This window comes from Elephas maximus, chromosome 8 (assembly GCF_024166365.1).
Source record: "Elephas maximus indicus isolate mEleMax1 chromosome 8, mEleMax1 primary haplotype, whole genome shotgun sequence".
Lineage (NCBI taxonomy): Eukaryota > Metazoa > Chordata > Mammalia > Proboscidea > Elephantidae > Elephas > Elephas maximus.
The window spans coordinates 55,033,904-55,057,802 of NC_064826.1; the positions used below are offsets into that span (position 1 = coordinate 55,033,904).

Genomic DNA, 23,899 nt, shown 5'->3' on the forward strand with positions numbered 1-23,899 from the left:
ATGCCATGATAGAGTAAACTTTCTCAGAAATAGCTGAGTGGATAATTCTGAGGAAGATTTATTCTAGTTTGAGAAGTGTTTTCTTAACTCCTTCAAGATATTCACACTTTCAAATTTCCAGAACTGTTAAAATTCAAAACACCTATGTGTCAAATGAACCTGGGTTTGATTTCAATCAAGTATGTGAATATACATTTTTAACACAACATCTTAATATAACAACATACTATTCCCCCTCTAATAGCAAGACAAATACGACAATAAATGGCTCCTGAAGATAAGATCACCACAAATTAACTTACACAGCAAATAGTGGCTAGTACAATAACTTAAAAGAAAATATTACCATATAACAATATTACTTTTAAAATTTAATTACAGTAGTCAAATGTAAGTGTACGCAGATCAAAAAAATAATGTTAAAAGGCATATAAAAACCCGTCTGTCTCCTCTTTCATTCTCCATCCCCCATGATCTAGCACTGATAATATATATTCAGTCATTTATTTTGTGTATATTCCCCTACTTCTAAATAATATGTATATGCTACTTTAAAAAAACAATATTTTTGTATATTGCCATTGAATTCCTATTTATGGTAGTTGAGAATTTTAGCTCTTTTATGACCACTCTTTTCCTCCAACCAAACTCTATCATAATGTCAGTTTTTACTAAAACTGTATTCAGAAATTCCATTGATACGGCAATGTAAATATTCTTTCCTTCTTAGAAAGGTAGTGTTTTCTGCTTATATTTACTTTATTAAAAAAAAATTTCTTTTTGTTAATAATTTTCTAGTAGTGGCATTTGCTTAGTTTTCCTTAGGATTATGGTCCAGTCTTCCAACTCTTTCTGAAAAATGACTCTTAAATAAAATTATCAAATGAAACTGTCAGATTTTTTTTTTTCTCCCTAGAAACGTCTCTCCTATGGCCCTTCTACCTCTTCTGGGGTCTTGCTACTCTCTGGCTTAGGGAACAACTTTCTCAAACTTCCTTTTACCTTTCTCCTATAAGGATGTCTTCTCCCAGGGACCCCATGATTTCTTCCCTTTTGAGTTATTTCCTTATTTTGGTGGAACACAATCTCCAGAAGCTTCCTTAAATTTTTGAAGATTTCCATGTTTGAAAATATCTCTTATTTGCCTTGATACTTCATTGTGAGTTAGGGTGGCTATAGGATTCTAGGTTGAAAATCATTTACCCACAGAGAACTGAGGCATTTCTGCAACTATCTCCCAGCTTACAAAGTCACTATTGATACGTCTTATGTTAAAAAAAAAAAAAAAAAAAAAAAAAAGTTTTTTTTTTTTTTTTTATGTTATCCATATCCTCAAGCCTTTGAATGTGCTTTCTAATTTTCTGGGAAGTTGTTCAGATCACGTCCTCATTCCTGCTGCTATAAAATTTAAACTAATAGGCCCTATTATGTTTTTTTTTTTTTCCATTTATCAATGTGACATCTGATCTCAAAGTTAATGATCATTGATTCAGTTTGGTTTTTCATTGGCAACAAACAGATTTCAATTAGGTTTTCACCAAAGTATGATCTTACAACCACCAGCCTAAGGTGTATAATCTTTGGTAGCTGTGTGCACAGACTTTGCATCAGAATTTGGACAATTTCCAAAAGGGAGACTAAAAAATGCAGTTGGGGAACACTGGTCACTTGAATTTCAGATAGTATATTGGGCACAGGAATTGAGACACTGTTCTCATCCCTACTTTCTATTTACATTTTCTAGCCCATGAGAAAAGAAATCTCATAAATCGTTACCTCTCTGCTGACGGCTTCAAACTAGACACTTAAAACCCCACTGTGTCTCTCAAGTCCCAGTTCAGAATATTGTAGTCCTTCTACCCAACGATCTCATCTTACTGACTCTGCTTATTCTCTTAATGACATAACCTAGTCCCCAGGCTCAACATTTCAGGGATATTTTCAGTGTTTCTTCCTTATTTCCTTACTCTTCTTCCTTCCATTTAGATGATTTAAATAATTGGACCCTCCAAGCTCAACTCATTTCCTTCACACTAACATCCAGCTAAATTTAAAGCATTATAGATTCTATCATTCAAATTTTCTATTGTCTACTCTCAAATATCTATTCATATTGCTAGACCACCGAAGATCCATATTACTACCTGTCTAAATTACTGTTAATGGTCTTGTTCTATGTCTTCCCCACTCTATGATTCCTTGCACTTGAAGCTTATTCCACCCCACCCCGCACACCTAAATCACAATTAAGTTAGGTCCATTGCATGATCAAAATCCTCTAGTGACAACATTTACTTCTTTCACTAAACTCTAGGCTTCACCTAGTGCTCAAAGTTCAAGTTTACATATCATTTCCTGCTAAATTCTTTTAAACATAGTTTTATTTACACTAATCCCATGGCATTAATATTTTTGCAGTTATTTTGCATGCTTATTTTATACCTTAAAAAGACTAGAAGCTCCTTGCAGATAAGAATAATATCGGAATCACTGCTATAATTCAGCAACATCTGGCACCACTTCTTGTGCATAAGAAAAATTAGCTAATGACTTTTCAAACTAGAGATTCTTATTGACTTTGGTTTATCTACCTTTCACCTAAATCAGAATTTATTACAACCTTATTAATAATTTAGAGAAGTTAATGTACCATTTGGAGACTCAACTGTGGGCCTAATGCTTTGTAACCACAAGGGATTTCTCTTGTGATCTCATCACGATTCTGAGGGTGGTGGTGGGGGAAATGAGGAGGATACAAACAAAACACCTGGATCAATCTTCTGAGGCTTTAATATTCCTTCAAATCACCCAGAAATCTTGTAGATTCTCATTTGAAAGGCCTGTGATGGGGCACAAGATTCTGGATTTCCTACGAGCTCTCAGGTGATGCAGAAGCTACTGGTTCTTGGACCACTCTTGGAGTAGAAAGGCTTAAGAACACTGTGGCTCCATTGTCCTCAGCTTGTTACATTGAAGAGCTGGGTTCTTTCCTTCCTCTCCCACACTAGAGTTTCTCTCCAACTATTTATTCATGGCATGTTTTAATTTATTCAAGGTGGTCAAATTATTATTGTTTTTCATTTACAATTCTCAATTGGTCACATCTGCACAACTATAATTAACTTATTCTTAAATTTCCAGAAATGATGGACAACTTGTTTTGTTTAAACCAATGACATATCAACTTAATTCCCCAGCAGTTTTATCACACCCACTGCAAGTGAGCTTTGGCTACCACCACTCAAGGGAACTACATTCACTTAGTATGCATTAAGCCGGAAGGAAGATGCAAAGATGACAAGTTACAATTTACTATAGGCTTTCATTTCAAGTACATTTTCTGTTATCTGAAGCAGTAAAAATCCTATCCAAGATTCCCAAGTATAATTACATTTTAAAGAAATTCAATTTTCTTTATATCTTATCTCAATTAGTAAAGAAATATATAATGTTTGGCCCTTCTTTGAAGTCTGTCACAACATCCATTTTGTGCTTTATAATCTACAAGGAGCTTTTCCATATATTTGGTAATTTGATCCTCAAGAAGAACCAGAATCATTATCACTAATTTTCAGATAAGAAAACCTAGTCTCAGAAAGAACAAGCAATTTCTCTAAGGATGCATTGACAGCATTTATTAGAGAAAAAACTAAAACCTTTCTAGGTCTTCCAACTCTAAGCCCTATCAGCCATTACAGCTATATTTTATATTTTAAGATTTAGCATTAATTAGAAAACGAGGTTCTTTTAAAAACAGCTCACTTATGTTTCCACTGGATATACCAGAAGACAAGTTCATTTCTATTGCTTCTTCAATTTCACCATTCCATTGGGATTACTGAAATATTTATCTTAGTTTCTAGACTGTGTCTAGCTCAGTGTGGCTTTAGTCAAATAAACCGTTTTATGACTATCATTTTTATAAGTGAAATCACTTTAGTTCAAATTTATGCCTCTTTTGAATTAATAGGATTAAAGCAGTGTGTTTAAACGACTCTTACAAAAATCAAAAATTTATATTATTAGTTTTTAAGAAACAGAGAGGCATTTGTCAAACGTTCTGTTAAAAAAATCCAATGACATTCTGTTTAAAACTGTCCTTAACTTTATATTTATATACATATATTGAAACAATCTCACTGTAAAAATTCCTTTTACAAAACTCAAGGAATTAGAACCAAATTTAGATAAGTGATGCTCTAAAACAAGCAACCGCATGTAAAAATTTTTATCTCCTCAATAATTTACAGAGGAGTAAACCAACTGCATGTGATTGGTTCAAAGAACTTTTCAACCAACAAATAGGTTTAATCCTAGTAAAAAATTGCCTTTACTGAAACACTGTCCCTCTTTAAAGCCCCTTCCACATTTATGCATAACCAAAGCCCACTTGTGTCTCAAGGCCTACCTCTCCTCTACCCTGGCCAGGAGGAACATTATAGACCACTGTAGATCCCAGAGATTATTATATCATTTTAATTCCAGGAACACTTCCTGTATGCCACTTTTATGGCAATATTACATCAAATGTTACTTAATATTATTGCACAACTTATACCACCTTGCAAATCTCCACAGATGAATAATAATTAGAACAGTGCTCCACATATAGTATTAAAGATATTTTAATTAAATAATAGGCTTGGGTACAGTCAAGTTGTAGTGCACACACTGCTGAACTGAAAAGCTGACGCATGGATCTGATCATCAGTTTTTTTCATTATTTACTTATGCAACCCCAGGGTTATTATTCAGTCTTTCTGGGGTTTTGTTTCTAAATCCTCAAATATTAATCTTCTAAATACATACAGTGCTTAAAATCTGTATCACTATATCATACTGAACGTATTTCTCCTTGAACATGGTTTTGTATCTGTTTAACGTCTCTTTCTGTCTAGACAGTAATATTAATGAACAAGATGGCAGCATATGGAAGCTAAGCCACTTTAAATAGTATAAGTCCTAAAAGTAGCCTGTTCTTAAGGAAATAAATATTATTCTGCATATCTTCAATATCCTCAGTTATTCGTCTCCTAGATTATTCCAGGAAACCCTGGTAGCATAGTGGTTAAGAGCTATGATGCTAACCAAAAGGTCAGCAGTTCAAATCCACCAGGCACTCCTTGGAAACTCTGTGGGACAGTTCTACTCTGTCCTATAGGGTCTCTATGAGTTAGAATCGACTCAACGGCAATGGGTTTGGTTTTTGTTTTTTTAGGTTATCCAATTAGCATATAACTATACTGTTACTTCTCCCATAGAAAACAAGCCTATTTCTCCCATAGAAAACAAGTCTTTTGATCTCACTTCCTCTCCAGCTACTTCCCCATGTCCCTATTGTACAAAAACTCCTTGAAAAAATTATCTAGAGTCACTGTCTCACGTCTCTCAGCTCATGATCTCATGAACCCACTCCAACTGAGCTTTGGCTACCACCACTCAAAGACACTGCTCTTACTAAGGTCGGCAATGACCCCTTAGTGGCTAAACCCAATGGATAATATTCAGTCCTCATCTGTCCTGACTTATTAGCTGAGTTTGACACTGATAACCATCCCTTTCTCTTTAAATTACTTTCTTCATTTGACTTTTGGTTTACGATCCACGATTTTCCTCCTACATGTCCAAGCTTTCCTTATCAGTTCCTTTTGTTGATCGTTCAATCTTTCTCAGATTTCCTGACTTGAGAGTATCCTATGAATTCTTTTCCTTCTTCTCATGAGCTCATAGAGTCTTGTGGCTTTAAAAATTTCTATATGCTAACTGCCAGATTTCTATCTCCAGCTGACATCTCCCATGAACTCTGTACTCATATACTCAAATGCCTTCTTGAAATCTCATTTGGAAATTTAATAGGCTTCACAAAACATGTCCAAAGTTCAACTCTTGATCTTCCCCCAAAATCTATTTCTTTCAAAGTCTTCACCATTTTAATTATTAGTAACTTCATCCTTTCTCAAAAAAAACATGGGGTCGCATTTGACTTCTCTATTTCTCACTTCATATCCAATCCATCAGCAGATTCTGTTGGCTCAACCTTCATATCATCTTTTCCTACCTCCACTGCTACCACTCTGGCCAGTGGATTATTTTTTATCACCTGCATTATTACAATAACCTTATAATTTGACTCCTTATTTCCCTGTTCACTCTCTTTTGGTGTATTTTCAACACAGAAACTAGAGTGATCCTTCTACAATAAAAGTCAGATTATCTTAATTATGTGCTCAAAATTCTACACTGTATTCTCATACATAATCAGAATAAAAGTCAATCTACAAGGAAAGATTTAATCACTGTCCTCCTTTTAACTCTCTGAGACAACCTTCTTCCTCCTTTGCTCACTCTGTTTTAGCCATACTGTCTTTAAGGGAAAGCCTGGTGGCGTAATGGTTAAGTGCTATGGCTGCTAACCAAAGGGTCAGCAGTTTGAATCTGCCAGGCACTCCTTGGAAACTCTACCGGGTAGTTCTACTCTGTCCTATAGGGTCGCTATGAGTCAGAATCAACTCGACAGTACTGGGTTTTTGGTCTTTCTTTAGGATTCTTAAACATGACAGGCACATTCTTACCTCAGGGCCTTTGCATGTTATGTTCTTTCTGCCACAAACATTCCTCTCTCAAGTGACTGAATGACTTGCTAGAGTAACCCTTTAACTATTTGTGAAAACATGGCTTTTCTTTGACTACCATATTTTACTACCCCACCCGACTACTCTCTAGCTTACTTTCCTGATAACATTTTCTCCATAGTACTTACCATCTTCTATGCGCAGGGATTTTTGTCTCTTCTATTTGCTAATATATTCCATAATCACTTAAACAAGGAATGGCACATAGTAAGCATTCAGGAACTATTGTAATTAACTGCTTACAGTTAATTTCACATAAACAATAAAATTATCCTTGAACTCTTCAATATTAAACATATCCAAGCCCAATTGCAACAACCTCAGTTCAGAGAAAATAGGCTTGGGAAACCATGTGAGTCCTTTCAAGTATAGCATAACCAACAAAATTAAACCATCAACTACCTGCTTTATAGAAAACATCATATTGGAAATATCACGATAAGATTGATAAGGTTTATTCACTAGATGCATAGTGGGAATGAGAGCAGGCCATCTTCTTTTCCCATTGATGTGACAACAAAAAATGCCCACTTTACATTGTAACTACTACTGGGAGTTACCACAAACAGCGTTCTGTCAAAGGAGTAATGGAAGAACCTTGTATTATTTTTGTATCTTGATTTTTGTGTTCCTGAATATGTAATACTTCCCTCAATGGCACAAGAGGCGGGGAGAGCAGAGGTCTTGAATCAAACAGAGGTAAACATACAACTTGGTTCTGCCACTTAACTGCTTCTTACTTTTGGACAAGTCATTCAGGCTCAAGCCGCCAGTTCCTTATCTACAAAACATGCATTAGAAACAATAGTCTTCAGGGTGTTGTAAAACCCTGAAGTTTGATAAAGTAACAAGTGTGGTACCTGGACCTAGTCACTCTCTTGTTTTATATCCTTCATAGTAGTACTTATCACTACTTGAAATGATAGTTATTTGTTTACCTGCTGGTTTTCTGCCTCTCTGTCTGGAAAATGGGAACCCTAGTGGCGTAGTGGTTAAAAGCTACAGCTGCTAAGCAAAAGATGGGCGGTTCGAATCTACCAGGCACTCCGAGGAAACGGTATGGTGCAGTTCTCCTCTGTCTAATACACTCACATGAGTCAGAATCGACCCAACTACAGTGGGTTTGGATTGTTTGGGTCTGGAAAATAAGTTCAAAGTGGACAATGAGTTTTCTCCGGCTTGGGACAGTGCCTGGTACATAGTGGCTGTTCAGTATATATTTGTGGGAAAGGTGAACATATGGGAACTCCTAGGTGAGCTACTTTCTTTACTCTTGTCTTAAGGTGTGAGGGTTCAGTATTGACTAGCTGTTCTTTGTAAGCTTACTGTGATTCTTTGAGATGACAAGACTTTTGTTAGGCACGGAAGAATGTATTAAGGTTGAAAGAAAACATACGTACCTGCTTTGCCAACATTAGCCCTTCAAACGTAAGTTAATACTAAAACAGGAAAGGAAAATAAGGACAGGGAGATTGTGCAGGAAAAAAAAAAAAAAAAGAGAGAGAGAGAGAGAAACTATAGCTCATTTTAAGGGATAAATCTTTGCATATTGGTATACTTTAGTTTTTCCTTATCAAAGTTTGTGTTCATTTACCCTTTAGCTATGTTATTTACCTCATCTTTTAGAGTTTACCAAACAAAAACATTATAGAGATAAATGATTTCTGGGTATAAATATCCCTAGTCCATATAAGATCTTTTGTTATTATGAATAGAAAATGTTTATTATGGGATTGAAGTAAGCCATCTTTCAAAAGTTATTTTTACTACAACCGCAGTACGAACTCTAGAAGTGACTGAGAGAAGCTCAGTTTGTAGGGCACAATATATGTATTAATCTTTTAACACAAAATCCAGAAATATAGAACATCTTGACCTCCAGGATTCTTTACTTGTTACTCAAGAAATACATTTGGTATCCATAAATATGCAGGAATTCAAAACATGCAACTGAAGGAAAATCTCTTTACACAACAATTGAACCAAGCAAGCTCCTGTAGATTCAGGCATTCAAAGCTAAATCTTTATCAAAGAGCATTCTTTGGAAACACTGGTGGCATAGTGGCAAAGCACTAAGGCTGCTAACCAAAAGGTCAGCAGTTCAAATCTTCCAGGCACTCCTTGGAAACTCTGTTGGGCAGTTCTACTCTGCCCTATAGGGTCGCTATGAGTTGGAATTGACTCGACGGCAACAGGTTTGGTTCTTTATATATATATATATTTTGGTTCTTTATATATATGTATATAAAGAACAGGTTTGGTTCTTTATATCTTTACATATATATATATATATATATATATATATATATATATATATATATATATATATATATATAATTTCTGTTGGCCTTTAAAAAATCCCTCAAAATTATCTTGCAGCTCTTTCAAGTAGCTAACTCTACTGACCCTAACTGCCCTGTCTGTGTTCAGCCCCTTAAATCATGGAAAGCAAGGAAAGTAAAACTGATTGTGTGCCCATGATAATATTTTTTTAAATAAAATGAATTTTTCAGACTGGCTGATTTTCTTTTTTCTCTTTTTTTTATTGTACGTGAGACAAAAGTTTACCGAACAAACTAGTTTCTCATCAAACAGTTAGTACACACATTGTTGTATGACGCTGGTTAACAACTTCACAACATGTCAACACTCCCTTCTGAACCCTGGGTTCCCTATTACCAGCTTTCCTGTTCCCTCCTGGCTTCCAGTCCCTGCCCGAGGGCTGGTGAGCCCCTTTAGTCTTGTTTTGTTCCATGGGCCTGTTCAATCTTTGGCTGAAGGGTGAACCTCAGGAGTGACCCCATTACTAAGTTTAGAGGGTGTCCTCCAGGGGCCTTACTCTCAGGGTTTCTCCAATCTCTGTCAGGCCAGCATGTCTGGTCTTTCTTTTTGAGTTAGAATTTTATTCTACATTTTTCTGCAGTTCTGTCTGGGATCCTATATTGGGATCCCTGTCAGAGCAGTCAGTGGTGGTAGCCGGACACCATCTAGATATACTGGACCCAGTCTGGAGGAAGCCATGGTAGATGTGGTCCGTTAGTCCTTTGGACTAATCTTTCTCTTGAGTCTACCAGTGGAGTATCCTAGATGGCTGCTCACAGGCTTTTAAGACCACAGAGGCTACTCACCAAAGTAGAATGTGGAACATTTTCTTTATAAACTATGTTATGCCAATTGAGCTAGATGTTCCCTGAGACCATGGTCCCCGCAGCCCTCAGCCCAGAAATTCGGTCCCTCAGGGAGTTTGGACTTGTCTATGGAGCTACCATGACCTTGACTTGTGTAGGTTGTGCTGGCTTCCCCAGTATTCTGTACTGTCTTACCCTTCACTAAAGTTTCCACTTATCTATTGTCTATTAAGTGTTTTTCCATACCCACTCCTCCCCTCCCTCATAACCATTAAAGATTGTTTGTTTTTAAATGTAAACCTTTTCATGAGTTTTTACAGTAGTGGTCTCGTACAATATTTGTCCTTTTGTGATTGACTAAATTCACTCAGCACAATGCCCTACAGATTCATCCATGTTATGAGATGCCTCACAGATTCGTCCCTGTTCTTTATTGCTGTGTAATACTCCATTGTGTGTATGTACCACAGCTTGTTCATCCATTTGTCTGTTGATGGGCATCTAGGTTGTTTCCATCTTTTTGCTATTGTGAACAATGTTGCAGTGAACATGGGTGTGCATACGTCTATTCGTGTGATGACTCTTATTTCTCTAGGACATATTCCCAAAAGTGGGATTGCTGGATCATACGATATTTCTATTTCTAGTTTTTTAAAGAAGCGTCATATCATTTTCCAAAATGGTTGTATCATTTTGCATTCCTACCAGCAGTGTGTAAAAGTTCCAATCTCCCCACAGCCTCGCCAACATTTTTTATTTTTTTATTGCCAGTAATGCCAGGGTGAGACGGTATCTCATTGCAGTTTTGATTTGCATTTCTCTAATGGCTAGTGATCACGAGCATTTGCTTGTGTGTCTGTTGGCCACTTGAATGTCTTCTTTGATGAAGTGTCTATTCATTTCCTTTGCCCATTTTTTTAATTGGGTTACTTGTGTTTTTCACCTCCTCGTCCAATGAGCAGGGCCAGTCACTCGGCTATGGTGCAGCAGGGCAGGTTACCTTCTACCTCACCTTTTACCAATGTTTTAGTGCTCAACAGGAACTTCTATACTCTCTTAATACTATTTAAGTGTTGGCCTTTAAAAAATCACTCAAAATTATCTTGCAGGTCTTTCAAGTAGCTAACTCTACCGACCCTAACTGCCCTGTCTGTGTTCAACACCTTGAAAAGCATGGCTATTTCAATTCATTGGTCAGAGTCATAAAAGAAAAACTGGAAATGCCAAGGGATCCTTATGGTTCTTATATTAGAAGTATTAATGTGATCTATGAGCAAATTTTTCTCACCATAACTTCAAATTAACAACAATATCTGTCATCAGTTTTTTTTTAATTTTTAATTCAGGAAAACAACAACAACAACAAAAAAAGCAGCTGCCATCAAGTCAATTCCAACTGAGGGCAACCTTATGTATATTAGGGTAGAACTGTACTCCATAGGGTTTTCAATGGCTGATTTTTCAAGAAGTTGAGTGGTGGGCCTTTTGTATGAGATGACTTTGGGTGGACTCCATCCCCCAATCTTTTGGTTACAAGCCAAATATTTAACCTTTTGCATCACCCAGGGACTGTAATTCAGAAATAGGCCACCTTATTGTTAGGTTGTCAGGTGCCATCGAGTCGGTTCTGACACATAAAAACCTTATGTACAACAGAACAAAACACTTCCCACTCCTGCACCATCCTCACAAACATTACTATATTTCAGCACAGTTTTGCAGCCACTTTGTTAGTCCATCTCAGTAAAGGTCTTCCTCTTTTTTTGGTGACACTCTACTTTACCAAGACGATGCTTTTCTTCAGGGACTGTTCCCTCCTCATAATATGTCCAAAGTACATGTGACAAAATCTCGCCACCCTTCCTTCCAAGGAGCATTCTGGTTGCACTTCTTCCAGGACAGATTTTTTTGTTCTTCTGGCAGTCCATGGTGTATTCAATATTCTTCCCCAATACCATATTTCAAAGGCATCAATTCTTCTTTCATTAACCAGCTTTTGCATGCATATGAGGCTATTGAAAATACTATGGCTTGTTTCAGGCACACCTTAGTCCTTAAAGTGACATCTTTGTTTTTTTTTAACACAATAAAGAGATCTTTTCAGCAGATTTGCCCAATGCAATACGTTATTTGATTTCTTGACTGCTGCTTCCATGGGCATTGATTGTGGAGCCATGTAAAACAAAACCCTGACAACTTCAAACTTTTTTCCATTTATTTTGGTGTTACTTATTGGTCCAGTTGTGAGGATTTTTGTTTTCTTTATGTTGAAGTGTAATCCATACTGAAGGCTGTAGTCTTTGATCTTTATCAGTAAGCTCTTCCCTTTCCCCAAGCAATGTTGTGCCATCTGCATATCGGGGGTTGTTAATGAGTCTTCCTCCGATCCTGATGCCATGTTCTTCTTTGTATAGTCCAGCTTCTCGAATTATTTGCTCAGCATACATATCGAATAAGTATGGTGAAAGAATACAATCCTGATGCACACCTTTCCTGATTTTAAACCACACGGTATCCCCTTGTTCTGTTTGAACGACTGCCTTTTGGTCTATGTACAGTTTCTACATGAGAGCAATTAAGTGTTCTGAAATTACCATTCTACACAACTTTAACTACAATTTATTATGATCCACATAGTGGAATGCCTTTGCATAGTTAATAAAACACAGATAAACATCTTTCTAGTATTCTCTGCTTTTGGTGAAGATCCATCTGACATTAGCTTGAATTTCTGGCAGTTCCCTGTCCATGTACTGCTGTAACCATTTTGAAAGAAGTTCAAGGCTCACTGAAGGTATTGGCAAATAACAAATCTCCAGGAATTGACGGAGTACCAATTGAGATGTTTCAACAAATGGATGTAATGCTGGAAGTGCTCACACATCTATACCAAGAAATTTGGAAGACAGCCTCCTGGACAACAGACTAAAGGAAATCCATATTTGTACCCATTCCAAAGAAAGGTGATCTAAGAGAATGTGGAAATTATTGAACAATTTCACAATAAGTAAAATCACACACAAGTAAAATTTTGCTGAAGACAATTCAAAACCAGTTGTAGCAGTACATCGACAGGGAACCTTTAAAAACTGTTAAGTCAGAATTTTTACTAGTTTCCTTTTAAACAGTTAGATATGCTATACAAAAGGCAGATATTGAAAATGTTGAAATTCTTGGTAATTCATTGGAAATGTAGAATTCAGAGTTCTGAACAATTAGTGATTCCTAAAGAGAGGACCCCACTTTTTTGTGGTTGGAAAGAGTAGTGTTCACAGCTGGTAAAGATTGTGTAATAATTCTTATAGCAAAGATGAATAATCTATTATTAGTATACAAGCTGGAAATGAATGGCTACTAAAAGCCATGTGGTGGTAGTAGGGATCTGTGTGTGTGTGAGTGTATAGGGGAGGTGTATTCAGGGTGGACAGTAAGAAGATTTCTATAATTCCTATATAATCCCTATCCTGCACTCAATCTCTACCACTGGTTACCAGTGTTTGAAGTGTAGATAAGCTAAAACACCTACTAAGATATAATAATATTTGGAAATTACACTGAATATAAGAAGCATCAAAGAGTAGAGTTTATTGCATTTAATCCAACAAACACTTACACCAGTTCTCCTCTTACATAAACACTAGGTGCTAAGAGGGGTGAGACTGTATCGAGAGTTAAATAAAACTTAAAATCATAAACCTGATAGGGTTGATTCCAGGCCAAAAAACATACATTCATATAAGTCACTATTCTTAATCATTATCTTATCACATTTGAGTTAATAGTTTAGAATCACTTTTCTATGAAATTTTCATTATAAAGAAATCATCACAATGGCAGCCTACATTTTTTTTTCTTTTTGCAAGTTAAGCAAAGGGCACAAAATCCCATAAAAGACTGTAGGTCTCCTTTGGCCACTCAAAAATCTTATACAGTGCATGCTCTCTTTTTCAACGCCATTTAATTTTGACAATTGGAAATTATATAATCATATATCTTATGAGCATGATACTTCCCTAAACTTTAAAGTTCTCTCTGTAGGTAAATGCCTCAGTGAAGAACTAATTATATCTACAGTTAGGGAGACAGGGCTAGGAGCCCAGGTTCTAGGCTGCCTGGGGCTGAGGCAGGAACTCAGTCATGTGACTGTGGCAAATTGCGCAAACTCCCAGTGCTTTAGAATCCTCAAATATGAGGAAGGGATGACAATTCCCACCTCATGGAGTGGTGTTAAGGATGAAATGATATAATTCACACTTAGTCTTAGACCAGTGCCTGACTCACAGTACATATTTTAAACGTGTAATTTGATAAGTTGTGACAAATCTATATACACTTGGGTATACTACACCCCTATCAGTATAGGGGAACATCTCCACCATCGGAGAAAGTTTCCTCTCATGCTCCTTCCCAGTTAATCCTCCCCCTGGTCCTACAAGCGTGATGATCAAAGACCGTGAGGATGGCGCAAGACTGGGCACTGCTTCGTTCTGTTGTACACAGGATCGCTATGAGTTGAAATGAGGGCACCTAACAGCAACAACCCTATAAAAGCAACAAGTGTTCTGAATTTTTTTTTTATCACAGATTAGTTTTATCTGTTCTAGAACTTCAGATTAATAATATAATTTTCTAATGTGTTTATGCAATTGAACACTTCCACCAGCAATATTCGCATGCTTGTGCTACTCCATACTTGCTAATATTTGATATTATGAGTGTTTTTTAATTTTAGCAATTTCAGTGGATGTATAAGCATATTTCATTGTGATGTTAATTTGATAGCTAATAACTGATAACTAATGATGTCTACCATTTTTTCATTTGCTTATTGGCCATTTGTATGTCTTCCTTTAAGAGTGGAAGAACTGTCTGTTCATGTATGATGCCCATTTATAAATTTGGTCATTTATCTTTTTATTTTTTGCGTAGTGAGAGCCTTATAAAAACATTCTTAATTCAAGTCTTCTGTCAGATATGTTCTGTGAACATTTTGTGGCTTACCTATTTCCTTTATTAATAGTCTCTGGTAATGAGCAGATCTTTTTTAAATATTGCTCAGGTATAATTTAACAATTTTTAAAAATTTTGTGGTTATTATTTTCAGTGTCCTTAAGAAATCTTTGTTTACTCCCAGGTTGCAAAGATATTCTCCCATGTTTTCTTCTGTTGTTGTTATGTTGTTAGGTGCCATCGAGTCGGTTCCAGCTCATAGCGACCCTGTGCACAACAGAACAAAACACTGCCCGGTCCTGCGCCATCCTTACAGTAGTTGTTATGCTTGAGCTCATTGTTGCAGCCACTGTGTCAATCCACTTTGTTGAGAGTCTTCCTCTTTTCCACTGACCCTGTACTCTGCCAAGCATGATGTCTTTCTCCAGGGACTGGTCCCTCCTGATAACATGTCCAAAGTATGTAAGACACAGTCTCACCATCCTTGCCTCTAAGGAGCATTCTGGCCGCACTTCTTCCAAGACAGATTTGTTCGTTCTTTTGGCAGTCCATGGTATATTCAGTATTCTTCGCCAACACCACAATTCAAAGGCGTCAATTCTTCTTCAGTTGTCCTTATTCAATGTCCAGCTTTCACATGCATATGATGTGATTGAAAATACCACGGCTTGGGTCAGGCACACTTTAGTCTTTAGGGTGACATCTTTGCTCTGCAACACTTTGAAGAGGTCCTTTGCAGCAGATTTGCCCAAAGCAATGCGTCTTTTGATTTCTTGACTGCTGCTTTCACGGCTGTTGATTGCGGATCCAAGTAAAATGAAATCCTTGACAACTTCAATCTTTTCTCCATTTATCATGATGTTGCTCATTGGTCCAGTTGTGAGGATTTTTGTTTTCTTTATGTTGAGGTGTAATCCATACTGAAGCCTGTGGTCTTTGATCTTCATCAGTAAGTGCTTCAAGTCCTCTTCACTTTCAGCAAGCAAGGTTGTGTCATCTGCATAACGCAGGTTGTTAATGAGTCTTCCTCCAATCCTGATGCCCCATTCTTCTTCATATAGTCCAGTTTCTCGTATTATTTGTTCACCATACAGATTAAATAGGTATGGTGAAATAATACAACCCTGATGGACACCTTTCCTGACTTTAAACCAATCAGTATCCCCTTGTTCTGTCCGAACAACTGCCTCTTAATCTATGTAAAGGTTCCTCATGAGCACAATTAAGTGTTCTGTAACTCCCGTTTTTCGCAGCGTTATCCATAGTTTGTTATGATCCACACAGTCAAATGCCTTTGCATAGTCAATAAAACGCAGGTAAACATCTTTCTGGTATTCTGTGCTTTCAGCCAGGATCCATCTGACATCAGCAATGATATCCCTGGTCCCACGTCCTCTTCTGAAACTGGCCTGAATTTCTGGAATTTCCCTGTTGATACACTGCTGCACCCGTTTTTGCATGATTTTCAGCAAAATTTTGCTTGCGTGTTATATTAATGATGTTGTTCTATAATTTCCACATTCAGTTGGATCACCTTTCTTGAAAATAGGCATAAATATGGATCTCTTCCAGTCAGTTGGCCAGGAAGCCGTCCTCTTTATTTCTTGGCATAGACAAGTGAGCACCTCCAGCGCTGCATCTGTTTGTCGAAAAATCTCAATTGATATTCCATCAATTCCTGGAGCCTTGTTTTTCGCCAATGCCTTCAGAGCAAATTGGACTTCTTCCTTCAGTAGCATCGATTCCTGATCATGTGCCACCTCTTGAAATGGTTGAATATCAACTAATTCTTTTTGGTATAATGACTCTGTGTATTCCTTCCATCTTCTTTTGATGCTTCCTGTGTCATTTAATATTTTCCCCATGGAATCCTTCGCTATTGCAACTCGAGGCTTGAATTTTTTTTTTCAGTTCTTTCAGCTTGAGAAACGCCGAGCGTGTTCTTCCCTTTTGGTTTTCCATCTCCAGCTCTTTGCACATGTCATTATAATACTTTACTTTGTCTTCTCAAGAGGTCCTTTTAAATCTTCTGTTCGGTTCTTTTACTTCATTAATTCTTCCTTTTGCTTTAGCTGATCGATGCTAAAGAGCAAGTTTCAGGGTCTCCTCTGACACCCATCTTGGTCTTTTCTTTGTTTTCAGTGACCTCTTGCTTTCTTCATGGATGATGTCCTTGATGTCATTCCACAACTCGTCTGGTCTTTGGTCACTAGAGTTCAATGCGTCAAATCTATTCTTCAGATGGTCTCTAAATTCAGGTGGGACATACTCAAGGTCATATTTTGGCTCTCGTGGACTTGCTCTGATTTTCTTCAATTTCAGCTTGAACTTGCATATGAGCAATTGATGGTCTGTTCCACAGTCGGCCCCTGGCCTTGTTCTGACTGATGATATTGAGCTTTTCCATTGCCTCTTTCCACAGATGTAGTCAATTTGATTTCTGTGTGTTCCACCTGGCGAGGTCCGTGTGTATAAACCCGTTTATGTTGGTGAAAGAAAGTATTTGCAATGAAGTCGTTGGTCTTGCAAAATTTTATCATTCTATCTCCGGCATTGTTTCTATCACCAAGGCCATATTTTCCAACTACTGATTCTTCTTCTTTGTTTCTAACTTTCGCATTCCAATTGCCAGTAACTATCAATGCATCTTGATTGCATGTTCGATCAATTTCAGACTGAAGCAGCTGATAAAAATCTTCTATTTCTTCATATTTGGCCCTAGTGGTTGGTGTGTAAATTTGAATAATAGTCGTATTAACTGGTCTTCCTTGTAGGCATATGGATATTATCTATCACTGACAGCATTGTACTTCAGGATAGATCTTGAAATGTTCTTTTCGACGATGAATCCAACACCTTTCCTCTTTGAGTTGTCATTCCCAGCATAGTAGATTATATGATTTTCCGATTCAAAATGGCCAATGCCAGTCCATTTCAGCTCACTAATGCCTAGGATATCCATGTTTATGTGTTCCATTTCATTTTTGAAGATTTCCAATTTTCCTAGATTCATACTTCGCACATTCTAGGATCCGATTATTAATGGATGTTTGCAGCTGTTTCTTCTCATTTTGAGTCGTGCCACATAAGCAAACGAAGGCCCCAAAAGCTTGACTCCATCCACATCATTAAGGTCGACTCTAAGTTGAGGAGGCAGCTCTTCCCCAGTCATCTTTTGAGTGCCTTCCAGCCTGAGGGGCTCATCTTCCAGCAGTATATCAGACAGTGTTCTGCTGCTATTCATAAGGTTTTCACTGGCTAATGATTTTCAGAAGTAGACTGCTGGGTCCTTCTTCCTAGTCTGTCTTAGTCTGGAAGCTTAACTGAAACCTGTCCTCCATGGGTGACCCTGCCGGTATCTGAATACCAGTGGCATAGCTTCCAGCATCACAGCAACACACAAGCCGGCACAGTCCTACACACTGACAGACACATGGGGTGTTTTCTTCTAGATGCTTTATAATTGTAGCTTTTACTTTTGGGTCTATAATTCACTTTGAATTTGTGTGTGTGTGTGTGTATGGTGTGGGATGGGGATTGAGGTTCATCTTTTTCCTGAATGAATATCAATTTATTCCAACATCATTTCCTTTCTCCACTGATTTACATAGATGTCTTTCATAAAACTAAAGACTGTATAGAAGCTAGTTGTGGCAGACTTTATGTTATAAGGATGTCTACTACAATATGCCCTATACCACAAGCTCTCCCTATACGTGACTTTGACACTACTCTCAAGAGATTGAGTGTACGCCCTCTGCCCTTGAAACTGAGCCTTTATGACTTTCCAGCCAATAAAGTATGCTGGAAATAATGCTCTATGACTTTGGTAGCCAGGTCAGAAAGGCAATATAGCTTCCATCTTGGTTGCTAGAACACTTACATTTGAGGCCCTGAGCTGTTCTTAAGGAAGCCCAAACTTCCTTATCCATGTGGAGGGATCACTTAGAGAGACCCTGAGACTACATGGGAGCCCTGATGGCTCATTGGTTAAGAGCTGGGTTGCTAATCAAAAGTTCTGCAGTTTGAATTCACCAGCCGCTCCTTGGAAACCCTATGGGACAGTTCTTCTCTGTCCTAGAGGGTCTCTCTAAGTTGGAATTGACTTGAGGGTAATGTTTTTTTCTGAGACTACATGAGAGAGAGATACCAGCCAGTCAATGCTCAAGATCTTTATTGTTCCAGCTGTAGCGAACATCTTTCTATATCGACATCAGACAGAACAAGCCAGAAACACACAGTTGAGCCCTTCCAGAATTCCTGACCCACAGGAACTGTGAGAAATAATAAAGCGATTGTTGTTCTTTTAAGGCACCAAGTTTTCAAATGGTTTATTCTGCAGCATGAGTCTTGGTGGCAAAGTGGTTAAGACCTACTTTGAGCTAAGGCTGCTAACCAAAAAGTAGGCAGTTTGATTCCACCAGCTGCTCCCTGGAAACCCTATGGAACAGTTCTACTCTGTCCTACAGGGTCGCTATGAGTTAGAAACCACTTGATGTCAATGGGTTTTTTTTTTTTTTTTTTTAGCTTATTATGCAGCATTAGAAAACTACATTATACTTTGATCTTAGGAGTGGATCACTGCCAAAACAAAAATCTAAAAAGTATCACTTTGAAGATGCTCTCTTTAAACTACAGAACTTCTAAGAATCTTAAAGGTAATATCTCACAGTAGTCACAAAGAAAGACCAAGAATGTAAAGAGCTTTGTAGGTAAGGCTTTGGTCTAACAAAGTTGATTATAAATTGATACATAAGAAACCCACAAGCATTCTTCAGATTGCATAATTCCTTTTTTTCTATCTATAGGTTCACTGAAATTTTCTCTTCCGTCTCCAATCTGTTGATAAAGCCAGCCAGCAAATTTTTGATTTCAGGTATTATACTTTTAATTTCTAAAATTTTGATTTAACTTTTTAAATATAGCTTTTATTTCTCTGCTGAGACTGTGTATATATACACTTTAATAGTATTTTCCTTTAATTTCTTGAATGTATTTATGACAGTTTCTTTAAATTCCTTGCCTGCTTACTTAACATCTAAATAATCTCTAGATTGTTCTCTATTAACTATATGTTTTGTTTGTTATTGTCACATTTTCCTGCACGTCCAGTAATTTTTGATTGGACATTGTGAATGCTGCATTATTAAGAAACTTGCTGTTTTTGTTTTCCTTCCTTTACAAAAGGTTGAGATTTGTTCTGGGAAACATTTAATTGACTGATAGATCAGCTTTGATCCTTTTGGGGCTTATTTTTAAGTTCTTTAGGGTGGGCTAAGTACCCTTTAGGGATAGAGTGGACCTGCTCTTAAAGTGTGACCTTTGTGGGTGTCAACTGAGTGTCCAAGGTCTTCAAAGAGTGAGGTCTTTTCATTCTGGCTTTTCAGAGCCCTTATATCCCACAGCACTCTTTGACCTACAATATCTCTGCTCAGCTCACAAATCTCCTGTTTCTACCAAGTCTTGGTGGTTTCTTTCTGTTAGGTATCACATTCTTGCTACCTGGTATCTAAATTCTGAAAATAGTTTTGTTCAGTTTTACAGTTGTTTATGGCAAAAAGTATAGGCCAGTACTAGTTCTTCTGACATGCATAGACACCTTAGCTTTGCTTTTTTATTTGTAGCCTGTACTTTACTGTAGGTGTTAATGTTCACGTGAAACCAAGAAAAATTTGGAGAAAAGATGGAAAATTGAATCAATCCATGATTAAGAACAGGATTACGCTCAAATCCAGCTTTTAATTCTTGTTTAGATACAATATTGACAAGTTATATTCCATAATGAGATTGATGTTCCTAGATAAAATCTTATCCTTGATTACTAATAAATACAGTTCTATAAAAGATTTCTACACATATAAGAATATACAAATTGAAAGATCATCCAAGTTCCATCAAATCTTTACCACTTGAGATATAAATTTCAAACAAGTACCGGCATATGAAAGTGTAATTGGTATAATGTGCTAATTCCACTTACATTTGCCATCAAAATAGCTTTTATCATTGATACTTAATTTGCGTTGAAAATAAGTTAAAAAAAAAAAAGTTGTCTTAAAGATCAAAAAATAGTAAAGCTGCCAGCATAATTTTTACCTGCCAAATTCAGAATAAAGGAGTCTGATTTTTCCTACATTCCTTTCATTATTTAAGGTATTAGTGAAGTCAAGAGTACATCATAGAAAAGAAAAACAAAAGAAGAGAACCTTTGAGCATTAAGCTTGGCAAAATATATATACATGAGATGCAAGCTGCAATTACTAGTTTTTTTTATCTCTTTATATTTGAAGACTTCACGTCTTTTTTTTTTTTTTTTTTAGTAAGAAAGCATGTATGTACTTGAGACCTTAGAAGTATTGTTCTGTGTTAAAAATTGTTTGACGATAACTTAGTATGATTAAAATAAATCCTCTCTATGGATGAAATAATTAGTAGTAGCTGTGTGGAATGTGTTGTTGTGTGTGGAATTAGTTAACCTTTTTCTATTTTTAGGGCCTTATTTGTTTTAATATTAAACTGATTACAACTTGCACACTGAATTTCCTAATTACGTTAGTCAGTAGTTGATCATTATAAATACTGAGCTAAAAAGTGTACGTAAACAGTTTTGGTATCTATTTTCTACCACAAATATAATAAATAATTGGACTTTGCATTCTATAATAGTTTTTTTATTAACAAATGCCAACACTATAAACATTTCACTGAAGTCAACATACATTTCTAAATAAAAGAAGCACAGTAGATAAAAGAGACAATTAGAAATCTTAATAAACAATCTGAAAAAAATGTACATATTTACCTTTGTAGGTTAGCTTGAGTCGTGGAATATTTTGCTTAGAAGTTCCAATAACTGGAAGAAAGAGCATTGCCATGCTTAAAATCATCAAGCCATGAAAAAGGTGAATATCTTGGCTACTGGGCTTTAGGTCTTTTTCTTTCTTGGCATTCATGATGAAAACAATGTTCTCTTTCAGTGTTGAGTTAATCTAAAAAATAAAAAAAGAGCTATTAACATAGTAGTTTGTGGATTTTCCTAGGTTTACTAAATTGTAATTTCCAGAATATATGTAGACTTTTGGAAGTAATTTCTCCTCCTCTAGTTTTGCTCTTATAAAACTATTGAAGGCAAAATGACTCAGAACCAAGTAAAAAAACTTGGGACTGGACTTACCAAGATTTAGAAATGTATGCACCATTAAAATTAAACTATTAATGTTAATTAACATTGATTTCATTATTAAAGTTTTTGTTTAATGAAAATTACCAAGTCTTTCTGTAACATATCAGAAGGAATTATTTGGTCAGCTAAGAACACTGGTTAGAAGTCTACTCTCTCCCCGTATTACCACCAAGGACAAGATCCCCAGACAAAGACACAGTCAAAAGTTGTTAATCTGAGGGAGTTCCTCTCTTGTTTCTGACTTAATAGACTAAAAAAAAAAAAAAAAAAGTCTATGAAAAATTAGAGTAATTGGACATGATCAGGTCAGAGACACCAGTAGAGATATGAGGCCTAGAACAATACACACCCGACCTGCAACCTATAGTATTCCATGTAGGGTACTGCTGAGTAGAAGAACAAACTGTAAAAATAAGTGTTTATAAGAAGGAAGGAGGTGACTATAAACTAAATTGCCATAAATAAACTGCCTTGGTTAAGACATAGAGTAATTAAAAAGTCACGTATTTCAAAACTAATAATAATAATTACAAATAATATTTATTGAGTTCTTATCCTGGCCAAGGCAGGTCAAACACAGCCACCACCTTCTGTCAGTGGAGGCTTTCGTGTTGCTATGATGCTGAACAGGTTTCAGTGGAGCTTTCGAATTATTCAGATTAGAAAGAAAGATCTCATGATCTACTTCTGAAAAAACAGCCAATGAAAAGTCTGTGGATCGAAATGGTCTGATCCCATTGTGCATGGTGTTGCCACAGTCAGGGGATGACTTGAAGGCACATAATGGCAAAAATATGTACCAGGTATTTTTCAAGTGCTTTATATAGATTAAAACATTTAATTCTAATGACAACTATATTATTATATCCATGTCCTGTATGAGGAAACTGAGGAATAGAATTAAAGAGTTTATCCAAGATCACACAGCTAATAAGGGATGGATCAAATCATATTTGGTCTGGACTCTAACTAGAGCCTACTTCCTTACCCCCTAACTTCTTTAAAAAAAAAAAATGTATTTTTGGTGAAGGTTTACACATGAAATTAGGTTATTTAACAATTTCTACACATATTGTTCACTGACACTGCTTATGTTCCTCACAATAAATCAGCATTCTCGTTATTTCCATTTTGGTTGTTCTGTTTCCATTAATCTAGCTTCCCTGTCCCGCCTTGCCTTCTAATCTTTGGTCTAGGGTAAAGGTTTACAATCTGGTTTCATCTGGATGATCATTTTGAGGGGCATGGTACTCACAGGTGATATTACTTATTTTATGGGCCAATCTGTTATTTTTACTCCTATCTTCTTAAATAATTTCCTGGGCAGGGAACCAAGATTCAAGTTTTAGCCTTAAGACTGAATGGTTTTGGTTAGAGTACCTGACCCTTTGAGTACTGTTCACTATGGTCAAATCAAGTGATTCTGAACTCCTAATGGAGACTTAAACTTCTCTTCCTGCTCTACTAAGTTATAGCTGTCTTCCCAAGCGACAGTCCACAGAAAATATCTTGAAACGTTGACCTCTAAGGAGGTCTACAATAATTAAAGTCTCATGAAACAATTGATAAAACATATTTGTGCAATGTTATGGAGGGCAACTCAAAGGAGTATAATATAGGTGTCAGCAAGACAAGAATAGTTTTGTGGAAGAGAGAGAAAGGAGAATGGCCACTAAAAAGAGGCAGTTCCAGAACACAGTGATACTTGTTTAACGGTTCCTGAAAATGAAGGCGGGCACCATGCTGGACTAGGTTAGATAGCTCTGAGGAGAAAGGAGGGAGAGTGTAGCATAAGCTAGTGGAATGGAAGAGAGAGGACACCAAACAGGAATTTAACCCAACCCTTACATTTGCCTCATGTGTCTTCTGGTACCTAATATATTATGACTCAAACAATGCCTTCACTTCATGCTGTGTTTTTAACATGATTCTAACATGTGTGTTAGTTCCACCCACATTCACCAGGGCTTCCCTGTTCCTCGACACACAAACATGTATTCTCTCTC

At 36.7% G+C, this 23,899-nt stretch overlaps 1 protein-coding gene across 1 annotated transcript in view; it reads right to left on the reverse strand.

Moving 5' to 3' along the window:
• Positions 1–23,899, reverse strand: part of SEMA3D (semaphorin 3D) — a 278,459-nt gene that overhangs the window by 164,876 nt on the left and 89,684 nt on the right. Inside the window, exon 2 of the mRNA XM_049893901.1 lies at positions 21,513–21,699. Within this exon, the coding sequence (XP_049749858.1) occupies positions 21,513–21,663 (151 nt within the window). The 5' untranslated portion in view covers positions 21,664–21,699. The remainder of the gene's footprint in view (positions 1–21,512; positions 21,700–23,899) is intronic.